Source organism: Lithobates pipiens, unplaced genomic scaffold (genome assembly GCF_037356315.1).
Source record: "Lithobates pipiens isolate NorthernLeopardFrog02 unplaced genomic scaffold, aLitPip1_a1.2 Scaffold_19, whole genome shotgun sequence".
Classification (NCBI taxonomy): Eukaryota; Metazoa; Chordata; class Amphibia; order Anura; family Ranidae; genus Lithobates; species Lithobates pipiens.
In genome coordinates this window covers 551,903,654-551,917,128 of record NW_027507764.1, presented here as the reverse complement: position 1 = coordinate 551,917,128, position 13,475 = coordinate 551,903,654, and the positions used below count along the sequence as shown (strand labels likewise).

Sequence of the window (13,475 nt, the reverse complement as noted above, 5' to 3'; positions counted from 1 at the left end):
GCTCCCTCTAGTGGCAAGATATATGTCAGACAAAGCAATCAGCATTCTTGCTGGATGCCATTTCTAAAAAAGTAATTTACATGCCCTTTTGTAGATGTAAATAAAGCATTAAGAAGTTAGAACTGTCAAGTTTTTATTCATGTTTATGTCCCTGTTAGGGAAATGTATTCTCTCAAATTGACCTGATCACAAGTGTCACTTGAAAAGTAAAGTGAGGTGAGCGTAAATTCAAAATTTTGAATTGCTACCAAAACAGGACTATAGGGGAAATCTCGCAATGGGGACATTTTTTCTGACAACTAAGTGGAGTATACACTTCCCCATTGGAAAACACCCTCCCATTTCCTGTTGAGTCCACAGGACAGGAAGTGAAGGTAAATCTCCCCAATGAGATACAGATGGCCAACAAAAACTTACATTGGTTTTAACTCTCCTCTGTTGGCCTTAGATAAGCTTTAACATGTTTTTATGTCCAGGATCCCCAGGTGAAGGTCGTACTGGAAGCCAAGGTCCAGTTGGGGTTCCTGGCCAGCGTGGTCTCCCAGGTCCTCCAGGAAATACTGGTTCTATGGGGCCTCCTGGTCCTCAAGGTTATTGTGACGCTGCCTCGTGCGCTGGATATGGTGAGTGCCGGTCCTTTGTTATTAAAATTGATTGTTTCTTAGCTCCCTATGTAGCCACAGATTGACTGTGACAGTAGGTCAGCTTTGCTGTATTTTCACACATTTACTTATCACTTCTGATATTCCATAGTCACTTCTGAGATTACGTTTTCCCATATCTTGTGTGTATTCAGGCATCACACTTTATTTCTCATGCTGACATTTTTGTATTTTGACATTTGTATTTTCTCACATTCACTTATCACACATCTTTATATTGAGTTATTGTCAGTGCTTTTTTCTGCCTATTTATGGCACACACCCTTCATCTTCATTGACTCCTTCAAACCGCCTCCAGCATGGCTTCTCTATCATGTGACCACTGCGATTGGATCTTAAAGTGTTCGCATGATCAGGAGCCTGTCCTGCTGGCTCACGACCACCAAGAGCTGTCAGGCACAGCTTGGCCAGTGTGCTGGGAGAGCGCAGCAAGCTTGCTGTTGGCACTCAGCCTGAAGCCACCATTGATGGATATGTGTGGCAGCTGGACGTTAAAGCCTGTTTTTCCTGCCGCCTCATATTTGCAATGCACAATTGGCAATGGGTTAATTGTATATGCCTTTTCACATTCATTCCCTACAGGACCTTGTCTGCAATAAAGTGCACTTTCCAAGGTGTGTGCAGTGTTACAACCTCTTTAATTGACAGCCTTCAGTTTATTAATTGAGCGCATGTTAGGGCCCTATGCGCATGAGTGTTTACAGGCTCTTGAGTGTTGTACCGCAAAAGGTCATAGACTAAAAGGAAGTTGGGACTTTAGATGAAGCACTTGAATAGTGGAGGTGAGTTACAATGTAAAATATTTATTAAATAGCATTGATAAAAAGACATTAAACCATTGTTGATTTCATATATAAACATAGAGTGTACACAGGGCCTGGACATGATGAATAGACAAATAAATGCATTACAACACGTGTTTCCAAGAGGTAGATATGTAGATAAATATGGCCTGCTAGTGCCACTGGTAACATGCCCAGGTGCTGGTACAAGCGCCCACATGGTATCCATCAAATGCTGTATAAACAATGTCATAGAGTCTAATGGTAATAAAAGAGTAAAATTGGTCCGTATAAAGTATTGCTGCGGCATCAAGTAAAGCTCTACGCGTTTCATGGGTAATTCCCATTCATCAGGAGCGGATGCGACAGACCCTCCTATGGAATATATATAAATATATAATGAGCCATACTCTAGAAATATCAAGAATATTAATACATGTATAGGTGGTTAACTAACCACACTCACCAACCCAAACAGCAAATGCAGAGTGGGGAAGGTGGCGCAGGGCCGGCCGAGGACACAACCCCACCGTGGGAGCTGAGGGGGCATAATACAAGAAAGCAGCATCGGGCAGTGTAAAAACGTGCAAAGTGTAGCTCCATAAGCCAAGAAACAGTGTACACTTCATGAAGTAGGATACATATTTACCATGTGGGCGCATGTGCCTGGGCATGTTGCCAGTGGCACTAGCAGGTCATTTTTATCTACATATCTACCTCTTGGAAACACGTGTTGTAATGCATGTATCTGTCTATTCATCATGTCCAGGCCCTGTGTACACCATGTATATATATATGAAATCAGCAATGGTTTAATGTCTTTGTATCAATGCTATTTAATAAATATTTTACATTGTAACTCACCTTCACTATTCAAGTGCTTCATCTAAAGTCCCAGCCTCCTTTTAGTCTATATTCATTAACCTGGATGGAGGCACCTCTGGGTGCTTCATTTAAAGTCCCAACTCCCCTCTATTTCATACCACAAAAGGTCTGGAGCTTTTCTGCACCCGGGGAGCCACGGTGATGCATATAGCCACTAATACAAGTGAATGGGGCTGTACAGGGCTGACTGCATGTAGATGCAATGGCTTCTGAATCGCTTTTTACCTGTTGTACTTCCCTGGATGAGCCACCGTTGAGTTCAGGGCCATACGCACATATGTGGTTAAATGCTGATGCAGAAGCCATTGGTGTTGTCAAGCAAACAGCCATGTACAGCTTCTGGCTTGTACTGGCAGCTCTATGCATCTCCTTGGCTCCCTGGGTGCAGGACTGTGTGAGACAATTTAAGCTACGAGACTCAGAAGTGTGTAGATGTCCGTGTGCACAAGGCAACCAAAAGAACAACCAAAAAGCCCCCGTGGAAGAACAATTTTTGGACCCCCGAATTTTTCTTTATTTTTCCTTGTGACCATTGTCACTGGGAATGAAAATGAACCCCTTCCCGCCTAAGGGTAAAATGTAATGCGCAATTTTTCAACTTTGACATGTGTTAGTAAAACTGTATATAACATCAAAACTACTTTGTGCATCCAGGTGGATTATACCTTGTTTTTGTCGGGACAAATTGGGTTTTCATTTGGTGGTAAATGGTAATGGACATCTCCAGCTTTTTTTTTTTTAATTATCTAAGGAAAACTGGTCCAAAATAGTAAAAGAAAATATATTTGTTTAACATTTAACTGTATATTTCTTGCTACTGCCATAACCTACCACCAAGAAACAACCCAAAATCAATTCTTCTGCTCCTGACGATTGCAGCGATAACACATATGTGTATGTTAGTTGTTGTTTGTACCCGTAGTACAGCCCAGAGTGTGCATTTTGCTTTTTTTTTATCCTGTCTAAAACACACCGACACTATCTGACACTTGTACTAGTTAAAAAAAAAAAAATCCTGTCCAAAAAAAATACTGACCTTGACCCAAATACTAACCCTTGGGCTGACCTACATCAAACCTTGATCTAGGTATTTTTTTACATTTTTATTTAATCATTATTTTTTTTCTTCTTAACAATGTATCTGTCTTGTCCATTCACACTTGGGCAGGCTTCACAGTACTGATCACTGTGATAGCCAATAAGAGGCTATCACAGTGATCAGGTGACCCGGATTCGAACGTTCTGGGTCCCGATCATTAGAACAGGGCCCGGGCTCTCGATGAGACTCGGTGAGACATGTTACCAGCACAAATGGAGATATGCAAATATGCAGCCCCATGGAAAAAAAGCTCCGTTCAGTCGGCGCAAAGGGGTTAAGGAAAAATCCACATTTTTGAGTTGTCACTAGAACAGGAATAGAAAGGGTATCTTCCAATAAGGAATAACTCTAATCCTTCATTTTGGAAAGATCTCCCATCACATCTGAGGGGTACAAGAAGTGGAGGAAAATCTTCCCAATTGGACATATACAACAAGAAGGCAGAAAAGGCTTTTTATCCCTTTAGGACTCCTGCTGTATGACTGTAAAATGTGTATTTCCCTGCCCAGAAGCTTCCTTACTCAATCCAAAACGAAAACTAAATGTTTGGCTTTAGATATACTTTACGGTATCAAGAAGAATACTTTCTGCTTCTCAGCTGCTGTAGAAGTCATCATTGTCTACACTATAGCAGGTGGAGATACCAACACCAGCCTGACCCGCATCTATTATTAACAGGCCCATTAGTCCCACTGGGCCCTTGTGCAGCTGCACAGTCTTCACAAATAGCATGTCCATCCCTGATTGTCATAGTCATCTCATACTACTTTGTTACATGCTCTCATTTAACAGGATCTGATGTTACTTCATGCCATTTCTTATTGATGAATTCTAACTTTGACCCTCAACTTTTTGGCTTAGACTTGATTTATGGAGCGAATATGTTTACCATGAAAACCCTCACATTTTCTATTGATGTTTATCTGTGACATATTAACCATGTAGGACACTGCAAACGTGGTTTGCATGTCGGTGTGTTTGTGTGTGTTTTGTCTACATGGTTTGCAATGTTGGTGAATGTGTTTTGCTGTTTTTCCACATCAGTAAGATTCCTCATTTTTAAAATAGAGTTTGGAGCAGTGACATTTGCCTCTTTTTTCTACAAAAACCTTTCAATGGTATATTTAACAGACCAAAAGAAAGCAAATAAGAGACAATAATTGTTAGCGTTTACTTTCAGGAAGAATTCCAAGTATAGGTATTTTATACAAAGTTACATAGGGCGAGGTGGAGAAGTGGGGCTGTGGCATCTTGCTTTCTATATTGTCCAATCAGAGAAGGCTTTGCATTCAAAGCCTTCTCTGAATGGCACCCATGCCTAGTGGCTGACCTTCTGTGTTCAGAATGCATCAGGGCAACCACTTAGGCTGGGTTCACACTATTGCCTCATGCGGCTCACAACAGAGGTCCGGTGCATTCCCTTTCACTGTTTCAGGTCCGATTTCAGCCCAAATTTTTGATTGAATTCAGACCCGAAATGGACCAAAAGACACACAGGACCCCTCTGCAAATTTGCCCCAGAGCTGCTCGGGAGATGTGTGAACTGGCTCCATAGAGAGCTGGTCCTAATCTCCTGCTATTGCGAATTGGATGCTGGAAATCTGCATCCAATTCGCAATAGTGTGGACCCAGCCTTAGCATGGGACCCGCAAGCAAGTGGCGATCACTGGAGTAGCTGGAGCCATACCTAGAATTCTTCTTTAAGGCTGGATTGACACTAGTCTGGTGCGAATTGCAGCTCCAGTTTCCCTGTGAAGATAAAAATGATTCATTCCGCGGTTCCTCTCCGTTGCAACTGCGGATCAGCTGACCTAGGAGAGGGGGAGGTGTAGGAGAAGGGAGAGAGCATTCCTGTTCAGAACGGAACACATTTGCGAATCAGATGCGTTCCCATTGAAGATTATGTTCCTGCAATTCGCACCACACTGCATAGTAAACACACACAATTTTTGTGCAATGCGGAGTGCGGATGCAAACACATATGTGAACTATAATCATTGAAAATAACATGTTTTCAAATGTCCTGCGAATTGGATGAGGTGTAAGCTGCATCCAATTCGCAATAGTGTGAACCCAGCCTAAAGGTTACTGAATTCTTTCTTGGATGTTTCTATATTGATTACCTCTTCTTACTAAGAAAACTAAGCAAGAGAATGAGGCACATGCTAAACTTTTCATCAACATCTGAGGCTATCACTACAGGGGAAACGAATCTATTGCACTATACACATAGTGGGCAGACAGTGATTGTATAAAAGAGGAGGCTGAAAATAAATCTGTCAGGAAAAAATAGTTGGGCTCGCTTGTTTTGACAGGTACAAATTCCAGGGTTTTCAAACTTTCTGATTTCAACAATTTTGTTGGTAACAGACTCTAAGGTTCAAGCTTCTGAACCACATGTTTAGATTTGGGACAGTGACCCATTAAGTAGATGCAGCATGTCAAACCTGGAACCTTTAAAAATAAGTCAGCAGTTTCAGCCCTAATATATCAGCCCACCCAGACTTTCTTTAAAGCGACTCCATTAGTCACTTGGGAAAATCCTGAATGATTAACTTTATCTCTTGAGGCTCGTGTTTCCTACCGTTGCTCCTTTTCAATGCTTTAGCCTCTATCGCTCTCTTGTGCATTCAACACTTCCAGGAGTGTGGGATGCCTGTGTCCCTTACTGCTTGCTCTGGTTTTACCCCCTGATGCCTACTTCACTACTGGACACAAGAAGGATGTGGTGTTTGTAGGATGGAGCCACAGTGCATAACCTGGGACACAGGCACTCAACCCTCCCAGAAGTGCTGAAGAGAGCGACTGAAGCTGCAGAGCTGGAATGGGCCATTGGTGGCATACACAGGCTGCTGGAGAGGTAAGTATATTACCTTTTCTTTCAAGCAATTAATAGGGTTGCTTAAAATATAATTATTTTTTTAAAACATAAATATTCAAGGCTTACTCCCCCTACTGTAGAGCATATTGTTTGCTCCATCACTACAGGTGCACCTAAACAGGAATTTTGATTTGAAAATTAGTAAAAGGTGCTCTAAGATTGACATCTGGCATTGGTTGTAGCAAAGTCTCTCATTTGGTTGTTAGTTTGTGTGTGCTCAACTATATAATGTGTTGTAACCTGAAGACACATTAATGTTGAATATTTATGAAAAGCGCTGCCCAGGTAAAAGGTCTTTTCTGAAAATAAAATGTTCTGAATTTTATTTTGTGGTATACAGCAACATATCACGGCCAGTTACTTCTGCACCAGCTTTCATAAATATATAGATTGTTATTCTAGCGTACAATTTCTGTAAGTTTTGTGTTTTTATATTTATGTTGGTGCTATGGTATTTTTGTACTGACTTTTGTGTTTTTTCTTTCTCGTCCATCATCCTTCTGATCGTCTCATCCCATTCACTTTCTGTTCATTTCCAATGAGAAGGCTTAATACCTTACAATGACTACGAACGTTGAAGAGCAAGACCAGTTGTGATACAATCTGCTTTGCCTTATTGGCTCAAACCCACCAATGGAAAATAGGTTGACCAATACATGAAAGACTGTAAAGAGACTTTGCTATGTGACTTTAGTTGAGGATTTTCAAAGCAAGAATCTTGTTTTCCACTACTCCCATTATTCTGTATATTGAAACAAGCTGATCATTTTCACTTAGGAAGTGGAAAACCCATTGGCGCCCCTTTCTGTTGACTAATGGGGGTTGTCTTCTTCATATCTTCATCAACTGTTTAAAAGGCATTGCTAAACAATTTAGAGTATATAATTGTAGCCGCTTGGCTTTTCTTAAGGGCTGGTCTCAGAAACTCATTCAGTTTGTTTCCATGGGCAAGCCTCATTGTGTTGGAACAAATCAAGAAGGTTGAGGGGGTGTGACTGACCTCCTCGACCTTCTTGGTTTGTCCCAACACAATGAGGCTTGGCCATGGAAACAAACTAAATGTCAATGAGTTTCTGAGACCAGCCCTTTGGAAAAGCCAAGTGGCTACAACTGTATACTCTAAATGGTTTAGCGATGCCTTTTAAACAGTTGATGGAGATATGAAGAAGACAACCCCCATTAGTCAACAGAAAGCGATGCCAATGGGTTTACCACTTCAGAATTGCTCAGTGGTGCTTCTTAAGCGGTTGATTGGCAGGGGGGTGAATCATGCAATAGTGAGGTATAGCAATGAGATTTTTCCCTTCTAAGTAAAGGGGAAGGTAACTTTAAGAACAACGCCAAAATGTATTTTGTTAAGCATTTATAACAATCACTACTTACATGTAGCATCTTTTCCTTTTTTTGGTGCAGCTAGTCTTTGGTTCTCTTAATGTCCCCCATGGCTGCTATACTCTAAAGAGTACAACCAGTTTTCTTGGCAGGCAGTTATTACTCATCACGGTTCTACAGCCTGATACACCTCCAACTTGCTCAGTGCCTAAAATAGCTGCAGATGGCGGAATCCGTGGTTGCTTTTATTGTACCTAGTCAGTGATTTTGTCATCCACATCTGCTCACAATCTCCTTTCATAACTCAAGGGCCATTACTTGAGGTGATTATAAATGTCAAAATGTAATTACCATAGCAATTTGGAGCTCATTTTTAAACAGAGAACATTATATTGTAGAAAGATATGGAAAGACACATAAGTATCTAAGCCAATGACCATTTATTTGGGCAATCTGATTAACTTAACTTGGCAGGTTTGGCATAGAGAGAAACCAAGACATTGTGACCGATTAATTATTTTCCGATGTAAATGTCCTTGAATTTCATGTCCTGGTGATGGTTGTGTCTTCGACTATGTTTTTGTTGACCTGTCTTATTTGTATTAATCGTTGAGTGTTGTAAATTAAAGTACATTATTTAAAAATATGTACATTATTTAGAAGTTGTTTTCATGTTTTATTATTTTTATATGCTCTGCCATGTATGTATTTAATCCTTTGTATGTCGTGGTGGGGGTGAAGGTGGATATGGGGGACAACCTGATCAAGGTTCTCCTGAAAACTATGGCCCGGCAAGCCCTTATGACGATGATGATGATGACGAAGAACCAGATCCCTATGGACAATACCATGGCGGCTACCCAGAGTCCTATGGACATGGTGGTTACATCCAACCAGAGTTCACCCCAGTCCAGGAGGAGGAGGACTCTATGGAGGTGAGGTCACCTGGAATCAGTCGTATGTCCCGTAGCATTGGAAGAAGATCATCCAAGTCTCTGGAACAAGCTTAATGAACTCTTTAAAGTAGCTACACGTCCTTCCTTTGTGGGACTGCCACCATGCATTGCATACAGTACATTGTACATAAGTAACTTTTTTTATGTTTTTGGAAATTGTTTACATAAATTAGAGTCTCAAAGTAAATATATATATCTTCAAAAACATGTACTGTGTGGACAGAATAAATGCTGATTCAGTTTGGCTTTCGCATGAGCCCTGTAGATCTTTAAGGACTGGTTCACAATTATTGCTAATGACAATTTGGTTGCGTCTGTAGACAAATTCTGCCTCTAGTAGTATAGAGTTGTAGACCACACCTGCCAAATGGCATTTTCTGTATCAGATTTTTACCATATACATTTAATTTAAAATTAGATGATTAATAAAGACAAACACTATTACGTCAAAAACGGAATCATAATTTATAAGAAAAATCATGATGTCTTACATAAAAAGTCCAATTACCTCTAGATGAATTGGATTTCTCTACCCTACTTCAGCTTCACTGAGTATAAAATGGTTGTCAACTTGAAGCAGCACTGTAAACTCCCTCCTTTGGCTATACAAGGGTTGCTGCTTTTCTTGGCTTCATAGGATTGCCTACGAAAGTCAGTGGGGTTGATTTACTAAAGGCAAATCCACTCTGCAAATGTAGTTGCTCCAGAGCTTAGTAAATGAGGTAAAACTTCACTTTCTAAAGAGTACCCAATCACGTGCAAGGAAAATAAAAAAAACATTTGTGCAAGCATTTTTGCTTGTACATGATTGGATGCTGGTAGTCAGCTCAGCAGAGCTTCTGCTCATTTACTAAGCTCTGGAGTGACTCAGGCCGCGTACACACGGGCGGATTGTCTGCCCAACTAAGTTCGTCAGACAATCCGACAGACAATCCGTTCAAAATTTGCATGAACGGACTTGACCACACACGATGAGCAGACAGTCCGCTGAAAGCGTGCGTGATGACGTGTACATCACGTACGACGGGACTAGAAAAACGACGTCCTATACACTGCAATGCAACCTTCGGCCGTGTAAATCCTTTCTGAGCATGCGCCATACTTAGTCCGTCCAACTTGCCTACACACGAGCGGACTGTCCGCTGAAACCAAGTTTGGACGGACAAAACCAAGTTTGAACGGACTGTCTTACGGAAATTCCGTAAGACTTTGTTCGTCAGATTGTGCACTGAAAAAGTCAGCTGAAGCCCACACACGAGCGGATTGTCCGCTGAAACACGGTTCAGCGGACTAAGTTGGACAGACAATCCGCCCGTGTGTACGCGGCCTCAGTCTATTTGCCTTTAGTAAATAAACCCCAATGTGTCTAACTTAAATCTTTGAGATGCAGCAGTTGTACCAATCAGCTAGAGGAGGAGATCACCAGACGGTCACAGGAACTGCAAATGCCAAGCTCTTTCAGAGCAACTTTAGACCTGCATGCTGTCTTGGCTCATTAACGGTCTTATGCCTTGTACACACGGTAGGACATTCTGACCACAAAATCCGTTGTTTATTTTTCCGACGGATTTTGTCCGAAACTTGTGATGCATACACACGGTCGGACAAAGCTGTCGGAAAATCCGATAGTTCAGAACGAGGTGACATTCGCTGCTTACGACGGGACTACGTAGAGGCCAGTAGCCAATCGCTTTGGTCTCATAATTTATTCTGAGCATGCGTGGCACTTTGTCCATCGGAATTCTCTACAAACAATCGCAAAAAGTCCAATCGGATTTTGTTGTCGGAAAATTGTAGATCCAGCTCTCAAATTTTTTCCAAAGGGGATTTACGACGGAAAAAGTCAGATAGAGCCCACACACAATCAGATTCTCCGACAACAAAATCTAATCGGACCTTTTCTGTCGGAAAGTCCGACCGCGTGTACAGGGCATAAGGCAACAGTAAATAATGGTCATGAGGGCTAGGGGCTAGTGAAAGCTAAAAGAAGATAGCAGTGTTTGTCTCTCCATTTTGACAAGATCATTTGGATCTTGATTAGAAAGATGAGCATACTTTGACAGCTAGACTACTCCCTTCACCCAAAATATATAGGTTAAAGTGAAGACTTTCTTTAAGGGAAACCTATCCTAAGACAAACCTTGTTGCTAGTTGCCTGCTTGACATGCTGACCATCTTGCATCAGCACTTTGAGTCACTAACCTGGAACAAGTATACAGTGGGGAAAATTATTATTTGATCCCCTGCAGATTTTGTAAGTTTGCCCACTTACAAAGAAATTAAGGGTCTATCATTTTATCATAGGTGTATTTTAAATGATAGAGACAGAACATCAACAAAAACTCCAGAAAAAAACAAATGCTATAAATTAAGTTGCAGTTCAGTGAATAAAATAAGTATTTGATCCCCAAACAAAACATGACTTAGTGTTTGGTGGAGAAACCTTTGTTGGCAAGCACAGAAACCGTAAGGATTTAGAGAAGATCTGTAAAGAAGAGTGGACTAAAATCCCCCCTGAGATGTGTGCAAACCTGGTCACCAACTACAAGAAACGTCTTACCTCTGCGCTTGCCAGAAAGGTTTCTCCACCAAGTACTAAGTCATGTTTTGCTTGGGGATCAAATACTTATTTTACACACAGAACTGCAACTCAATTTATATTTGGTTGATATTTTGTCTCTATCATTTAAAATACGCCTATAATAAAAAATTATAGACCCTTCATTTCTCTGTAAGTGGGCAAACTTACAAAATCTGCAGTGGATCAAATAATAATTTTCCCCACTGTACATATAATAACTTTTGTCTTAATTCTGTTTTTTCCTGATCTGTATACTTGTTCCAGGTAAATAAAGCACTGAAGCAAAGTGATCAACGTAATTACAGGTAACTAGCATTTTCAGAAAGACTGGGCAGCTCCCATATTCCACTTAGGCAACATTTACTTTAATGCACAAGTGCGTCTTCCTACATAATACATTGCTTAATTCAGGTTTAGCTTTAGTAAGTTTATTGCCAGTTAGTTCTATATCAGGCTTATTGACTAGATTGAGAAATAAACTTTTTAATCTAAAAGTTAATCTCTGTATTAATTAAAAAAATGTGTTATACTTCCCTCTGCTGCAATGACGTTTTGTAAAAATGGTGCAAGAGGCAAAATGAGTATGTGTCTCTTCTATTTGATGAACTGGATATTCTCTGTGATCTCATATAATATGTACATTTTATTTTTATCTTTGAAAAGAAGCAAAATTGACTATTAGAATTAAACATGCGGGTAATTTATTGTAAACAAATTTCCACTGTTTTTGTAAAGACAAATAAAGATTGTTTAATGTTTTATACTGTTTGTTGCTCCATTTTTTTAACCCCCAAATCCTGCCATTTTTTTTTTTCAGTTTCGCATAGTGGGAACTTCTGTTGACATTTCAGGGTTGCATTGCTGTCTCTGTTGCGTAAAATTTTCTTTTTCAAAAAGAGGAATTCCATTATTCTTGTACTTTACACCCTCCTTCCTCTGTGCTTAAAAAAAAAAAAATCCATATTCCACTTACTGTACCTACTCAGTCATGTTATTTTGCCCATTTCCATCATCACGCAGGCTTAGCTTTTAATAAATATTTCAGTACTGACGACCACAGTGAAAAAAATGACTGCTCCCAGATGTCACCAGTGTAAAGCCCCATACACACTATCAGATTATCTGATGAGTTTTTCCTTCAGATTTACCAAAACCATGTAGTAGAAGGGCCTGCCTGATAGCAGACACATTGAAACTCCTAAGGTTTGTCCTCATATTATATGGTTTTGGTAAATCTGAAGGAAAAACTCAGCAGAAAATCTGATAGTGTGTATGGGGCTAAAGAAGAAGTTGATATTATATCACCAGACTGGTTAGAATGTGTTTTATTTTATTTTTTATGAAAACATTTTGGTTGGATGGGAGGAGGCAGCTGGCTCGTTAAATGCCCAGAGTTCCACTTAATTTTTTTTTATTATTTAACAATATAATAAAAATACAAATCAAAAACACTGTGGCATTAAACAATATTCAATAAAAATGTAAATTGAATGTTGCTACAAATATTAAGAGAATAAGGTAGAATATAAAAAAAGGGAAGGGGGTTGAAGATTAAATACTGTAAGTAATGCTGTAGCAATCCAAGGGAAAAAGGTACATTAAAAATGGAATATGATGTAAAAGAATTTCATCCATAATTGAAAGATGGCAATTTATTTTAGAAGTGGGATTCGTTCGTAAGAGTTTAAATGCCCATGCAAGATTTTTACTCACTTTTTGTTCTTTACGACACCCAGGAAGTAAAGAGAATATTCTCCAATGGGGACACAGATAGCAAATAACAAATCCAAACTGGTTCTACACATTCGGTAACAAGGTTCTGTTTATTGTCGCCCTCCGTCATTGTCACCCTCCGTCATTATTATTGTCACCCTCCGCTGTGATGGGCCCTTTACTCTGCTCTGTGATTAGCCAACACTAGCCCTTTACTCTGCTCTGTGATTAGCCTGAAGGACTCAGCAATCACAGAGTATGCCACGCGCATGCCCCCTGAGGTGCACAGGGGGTGTGAAAATGGAGGACATACATGGACGTCCTCCCGGCATTTGAGGTCAGTGCCATAGCCAGGCACCTTGCAATACCTAGGGATATGTTTAGCCCCCTCTCTCAAATTGATGTACACAAATAATTACCCCCAAGCCTTTGCTAGACTATTACTTACCCAGTGGTCCTCTTACCATATATCATTCCTTTGAATTATTCAAGCAGTAAAAATGTTGATCCTCCCTAAGCTATTATTTTTCTTTAGAACCTACCCTTTTATGTCCCACAATAATGACAGTCTGAACTGTTCAAAT

The 13,475-nt window shown here is 40.2% G+C and overlaps 1 protein-coding gene across 3 annotated transcripts in view; it reads left to right on the top strand.

The window, feature by feature from the left end:
* Window positions 1–11,939, top strand: part of COL14A1 (collagen type XIV alpha 1 chain) — a 258,472-nt gene extending 246,533 nt beyond the window's left edge. For 2 of the 3 annotated variants that reach the window (XM_077493283.1, XM_077493281.1), the window contains 2 exons: window positions 477–623; window positions 8,383–11,939. In XM_077493283.1, the coding sequence (XP_077349409.1) occupies window positions 477–623; window positions 8,383–8,651 (416 nt within the window). In that variant the 3' untranslated portion in view covers window positions 8,652–11,939. Of the gene's footprint in view, window positions 1–476; window positions 624–6,855; window positions 7,182–8,382 lie in introns of those variants that run through there. The other variant, XM_077493282.1, reaches the window with a different exon arrangement.
* The last annotated feature ends 1,536 nt before the right edge of the window (window positions 11,940–13,475 follow it).